At 36.0% G+C, this 5254-nt stretch overlaps 1 protein-coding gene and 1 long non-coding RNA gene across 4 annotated transcripts in view; one reads left to right on the top strand and one right to left on the bottom strand.

Annotated features, from left to right (window-relative positions):
• The window catches only part of cacna2d1a (calcium channel, voltage-dependent, alpha 2/delta subunit 1a), an 80964-nt gene that overhangs the window by 60244 nt on the left and 15466 nt on the right, over positions 1 to 5254 (top strand). Inside the window, exons 19-24 of one of the 3 annotated variants that reach the window (XM_014004178.1) lie at positions 578 to 649; positions 755 to 826; positions 903 to 964; positions 1663 to 1739; positions 3692 to 3700; positions 5104 to 5112. In XM_014004178.1, the coding sequence (XP_013859632.1) occupies positions 578 to 649; positions 755 to 826; positions 903 to 964; positions 1663 to 1739; positions 3692 to 3700; positions 5104 to 5112 (301 nt within the window). The remainder of the gene's footprint in view (positions 1 to 577; positions 650 to 754; positions 827 to 902; positions 965 to 1662; positions 1740 to 3691; positions 3701 to 5103; positions 5113 to 5254) is intronic. The other 2 variants (XM_014004179.1, XM_014004180.1) reach the window with 2 other exon arrangements.
• LOC106514763 (uncharacterized) overlaps positions 4159 to 5254 on the bottom strand; it is a 1558-nt gene continuing 462 nt past the window's right edge. Inside the window, exon 2 of the long non-coding RNA XR_001309921.1 lies at positions 4159 to 5109. This is a non-coding gene — a long non-coding RNA (uncharacterized LOC106514763). The remainder of the gene's footprint in view (positions 5110 to 5254) is intronic.

The following is a 5254-nucleotide window of genomic DNA, read 5'->3' on the forward strand; positions in this document are numbered from 1 at the left end:
ATTTATTTATTTATTTATTTATTTATTTATTTATTTATTTGAGAGTAAAATGAACCAAGGAAAATCCTAGGAATAAAAAAGGGGGGTGGGGTTGTGACTACAACAATGTTTGATTATTAATGTTAGTAAAACAGTAATTTGGTGAGATGAATACAAAATTCTAAACAATGAAATAACTCTTCCAAGTGAAAACATGCAAACTTTTAAATGGCTGCCACCACTCATGGCTTTCAGTATTCGTGTCATTTGACAGATTTTTAATCTTTTTTTGTTTTGTTTTTTCCAAAAAAACATCTCAGTCATCTGGTCGCAGGCTGATGTTTGTTTGCTTGGCAAAATGTTTCTCACTGACCTTAAATACATCTGCTTCTCTTGTAAATTACATATCAGGTGGATTGGTTGCAGATGATCCAGAGTTGGTTCATAATTGGTTTCCTCTTTAGGACTACAAAGCAAACCCTGTTTTTGGAGAAAGATCAATACGTGATGTTTACTGGTCATTTCTCCTTTGTACTCTCTGCCTAGAAATAATGATTCATAGCAGTGTCATAGTGATTAATTATGTGCATTCTTACAGACTGCCAAGTTTGATGAACCTGTGACGCTCGACTTTTTAGATGCGGAGATGGAGAATGAAGTCAAAGTGAAGGTTGGCTGCATCATTTGCTCAGTGTTGTGTCGTTGTGTGAGCTCAAATCAGAAATTAAAGGGATGCTTCATGTATTTGTTTATGATGTTTGTGTTTGTTCAACAGATAAGAAAAGAAATGATTGATGCTCAGACAGGGAGTTACACTATAGAAACACTGGTGAAATCTCAAGATGAGGTGAACTTAATTGTAGAGTTCATTGTGATGATGATGATGTTTAAAGATTTGCTTTCTAACAATATTTTTCTTACAGCGCTACATGGACCAAGGTTGGAGGACGTACACCTTTGCACCAGTGAAGGGGACAGATTACAGGTTGAACTTTTTTGGAATCTAAGTGTTGTTTCCTCCAACATCACCCAATATTTGAACAAACGTTATAAGAAATAACTCCTATAGAACTCCATCATCATTATTAAATACCTGAAGAAAAATATGTCATACCCATGATAATTTAAAATGGTGTGTTCTTACACTTGCCTTTTTTTTAGTTTGAAAGTGTTCATGATGAAATCCTCCCTTGTGTAAAAATGAATGATGTTTTCAGTAATAATAAACCTACAGCTGTAGACAGCAGTCCTTCTTACGATTCGTTCATTATATAGGAAAAATTCCAGGTGCTGTTCTCTGCTAAATTTTGTACACTATTTCCATAAAGTTAGTTTCTTCTTTTTGACACTGTAGGGTTGTCTGAATTTATTTGTAAAATAAAGGCTTCAGTGGTTATGGTGAAGTTGTGGCTGATTATACAATCCCAATTCCAATGAAGTTGGGAAGTTGTTAAAAAAATAAAAACAGAATAGGGTGATTGGCAAATCTTTTTCATCCTTGCAAAAAGCAGTTTATCTGTTTGAACATTAAATATCTTTGTAGTTTATTCGAGTATAGGTTGAAARAGGTATATAAATCATAGTATTCTGTTTTTTTATCTTTTACACAACATACCAACTTCATTGAAATTGTGGTTGTATTTAGTTAAAAACCAAATGTTTTTCTCATTTCTCCTCTTCCAGCCTTGCCCTGGTCCTTCCTGAATACAGCAAGTATTACATCCGCGCCACGATCGGCGACACGATTACCCAGGCAAAATGTAAGTTTTATTCTCCATGGACTAAATTTTTTTATTTATCTTTATCTTTATTTGAATTTTGTAATTTTTGCCTTTTTTTCAGTCACTTACAATATTTGCAATAGTTTTAAACCATCTTTAACTCTATTAAAATTTGTTTCCAARGAGCCAGACATTTCCTTCTGACATGTCAGGTAGAAGAACTGAACAGGAAATGGGTGAAAATACAAATATAACTTCAGAAAACCAGATAATGTATTCCTCAAAAGCACTTTAACCTAAATCCCTTTTGTTCCTTTCATACATATTGTCCTTCACCTTTAATGCCAGACTTTAAACTAAGGTCATATTATGTATAGAAATGACAGATTGCAGCTGTTTTGGGCAAACCTTAAAAACATTATGCAAAATCATAAGGTGTCAAATTTGAACTGGCATGTTAGGTTAATGTTGATGAGCTGTGGCAGCCATCTTGAATCAGGTCGACTCCAGCTGTAGATGTGCATTAGGTGATTCATTTCTTCAAGTTTCATTAAAATTCTGTTCAGACACTCTGACTTCTTGGAAACAAAATAGAAAGAAATGACTTTTTAGACATTTCTATTGTAGTTTTTACATCAGATTCACATCCATTTTTCTAAATCTAATCACACCCTGCTTCAAGTAGAGATCCTGTTTAAAGTTTTTCCACACATTAGAGATAAAAAATAGCATCATACTGTGTGTGTGAGTCCCTAAGTGGATATTTATATACTGACACTCTGCTCTATTAGCTGATATATTCTGCATCGGGATGTCTCAGTCTAAAGTCTCCTATTGCATCCGTGTTCCTCCTTTCTWATAGTGTATTCTTATAGCTCTGCTCAGATTCATTGTGATCACTGCATTAAGATGTAACTGTCTCTGAAGAAAGTAAATCTGAAGATCAGTTAAATTATAAAACATGAGGTGAAGTTCTCCAACTTAAAATTATTTGTTGCATTTTAAGTGTATTTATTTATTGAGCCATTTATACATTTCTGCTTTTATTTTTAATTATGTCAGTTTTGGTCCTCCACAGTTCTGTGCCCCTGATGTTAGAAAAAAAATTGTTGGCATAGGCATCAAGCTCACTTGATCCATCGACTATGAAATGTTTTATCACYCCCTTTTCTCATAGATTTTTTTTTATTGATTACAGTTGCTGCCAGTTTGAACAACTTGAAAGGGCCTCAAAGATCTGAGGTTCAGTGTTTGGGTTGTTAAAGTACAAAGTGGAAAATTAGTTCAAAAACATTTTAGCAGACGCTTTGACATCATCGGGATGATGGCATGTCGTTCCAAAGCCTGGGTGATGTGTAGGATTCAGCAGTTTTCTGATCTGTTTTAAATGAGTCCAGAGACAGCAGCGGTCTTGTTGGAGATCATTTGTTTAGCCTCTTGTATTTTCTTTCCAAGTGAATTGTTACTGTCATTAGCAGATCATAAAATATCTTCACTCAGAGTGATTTTCTAAGGAATTCTGTTCAGAATGATAATTTCAACCTTGTCGGATAAAGTTTCCAGCTATGCTGGTTTTCAAAAATAAAAAAAATAGTTTCAATGATATTTTCTCTTGCAATTTATTGACAGGATTCCCGTTTTTTACAATTGATTTTTTAAATGGTTGGCATATTTACAGAGCAATTAACCTCTCTCATATTCTTCAGTTTAAAAGCTCTGACCTGTCCATATAAAGTCATTTTAAAACCAATACTGTTTTCCTTTCATCTGGTCAGTCATCTCAGCTGGAATGAAACCCTTGTGTCTAACTTTTTGATTTTCTACTTTCATATACAATATTCTTATTCAATATAAGTTTGAATAAAATATTGTGTAACCCTGTTAGCTCTCTTTCTTTCCAATTCCCCTCTTCCTCTTAACTTTTATTTATTTTTTATCCTCCTCCTTGTCGTCAACTCGTGACCATCCCTGGTGTGTTGGACCTTCTGCAGCGGTTTTGGGCAAGTATTCTCCTCCTGTGCTTCTCCTTTTGTTTTTTATCACTCTCACTTCTCATAGACTTTGGATGGAGCTTCACTCTGTGAGGATTTAGAGACTCACAAACATTTTGTTCTTGTTTGTTTGCTTTTCTTTACTTCAGTTAGTGGACTCTGATTAATAATGACAATTTTGTTAAAGCGAATCAAGCCAGTGTTTGCCCTTACAGGCAGCACTTCGCATGCGATTCATTCCCCTGTGAGTTGCAGACGGTGTCTGTGTGTCTGAGTGCATGTATGTATTAACCCCCCCACCTGCTCCAAGTGCTCCACTGGCCCTCAGATGTGGTTTTGGCACTAGCCCACTGTGGCAGGAAGAACAGAGGAACAGGATGTTTGCATTACTTAAAGGTGAAGCCATAAAGGAGAAAGCTGTGAGTCTGTACCCAAAGCATAAATTGGTGTCTTTGTTTTCGCTTTAATTTTTTTTCCCCCTCTGGTTCACTTTGATTTTTACAACCTTGTTTAATATCTCCTAATGAAAGACAGGATTCTTCTTCTTCGTCTGTCTGTGTGCTTCATCATCAGTTTTGTCTTATTTGTGGGCATTGAACCAAAAAGTTTGCGCAGCATGTCGTTAAGCCCTGTAGTTTGTCTGAAACCAAAGCCCAAAAGTGTGTCTGTTTTTATTCCTTTTCTGAGAGCAAATGTTCTGTAAATGTGAAGTGAGCTTGAAAACACGTCGGGTCCCAATTCCCACGTCTATTTGTCATTAACTTGCTCAGTCAGGGAAAGTTCTTGGCTTTCGTATTTCTGTGTGACTCTGATTAGGTCTCGGCTCCGTTCGAAGTTTGAATGAACTTTGCTTCCTGAGAGAGCAGAAAATAYATTTTCTCACTCCTGATATCTCCCCGTCATTCATCATCACTGAATATTTGTGACCACATATTGACGAACAACAAGAGTTTCCCAACCATAGCCACCAAAGAATTGCTGTGTCGTCATGAGAAACACTGCTGCTCAGTGTAATTAGTCTGTGCTGTGTTTTAGAGGACAAACCAAGGTTGTGAGCTGTGGCTTTTGTTTTTTACACAAAGAAACATCACAGAAGTTTGGTAATGCCCGAGATTTATTTYGTCATCAAAAGGATGCTAATGCTGCTTCTCACATCTCCTAACCACAACCTAAGCCTTCTCTGTGTGTTCCCCWTCAGCACCATCTACATCCAAAGAGCTGAAACCTTTTTGTTCACAATGCAATATTTCTATTCAGAACTCATTCTGTGAATAAAATATTGTCACCTTTGACCTCTGTGGTTCCCTCCCCCCCACCTCCCCTTTTCTCTTTCATCTCCCTCTTGTTTTGACCTCCCTGGGGGATTCTGGTACTTGTTCCCTTTCTCTCCTCTGGGATTATTTCTACTCCAGGAAAAACTGGCAAGTATTTATTTTTTGTTTGTTTTGCTTTTTTTTTCCTCTTTAATCTCTTTCCTTATGATTTCAAAACCTTGTCAGATTTTCAAAATAATGTTCTGGTCAACTTTGTTCTGTTTTTATTTTATTTTATTTTTCTAAGAAC

Source organism: Austrofundulus limnaeus, unplaced genomic scaffold (assembly GCF_001266775.1).
Source record: "Austrofundulus limnaeus strain Quisiro unplaced genomic scaffold, Austrofundulus_limnaeus-1.0 Scaffold22, whole genome shotgun sequence".
NCBI lineage: Eukaryota > Metazoa > Chordata > Actinopteri > Cyprinodontiformes > Rivulidae > Austrofundulus > Austrofundulus limnaeus.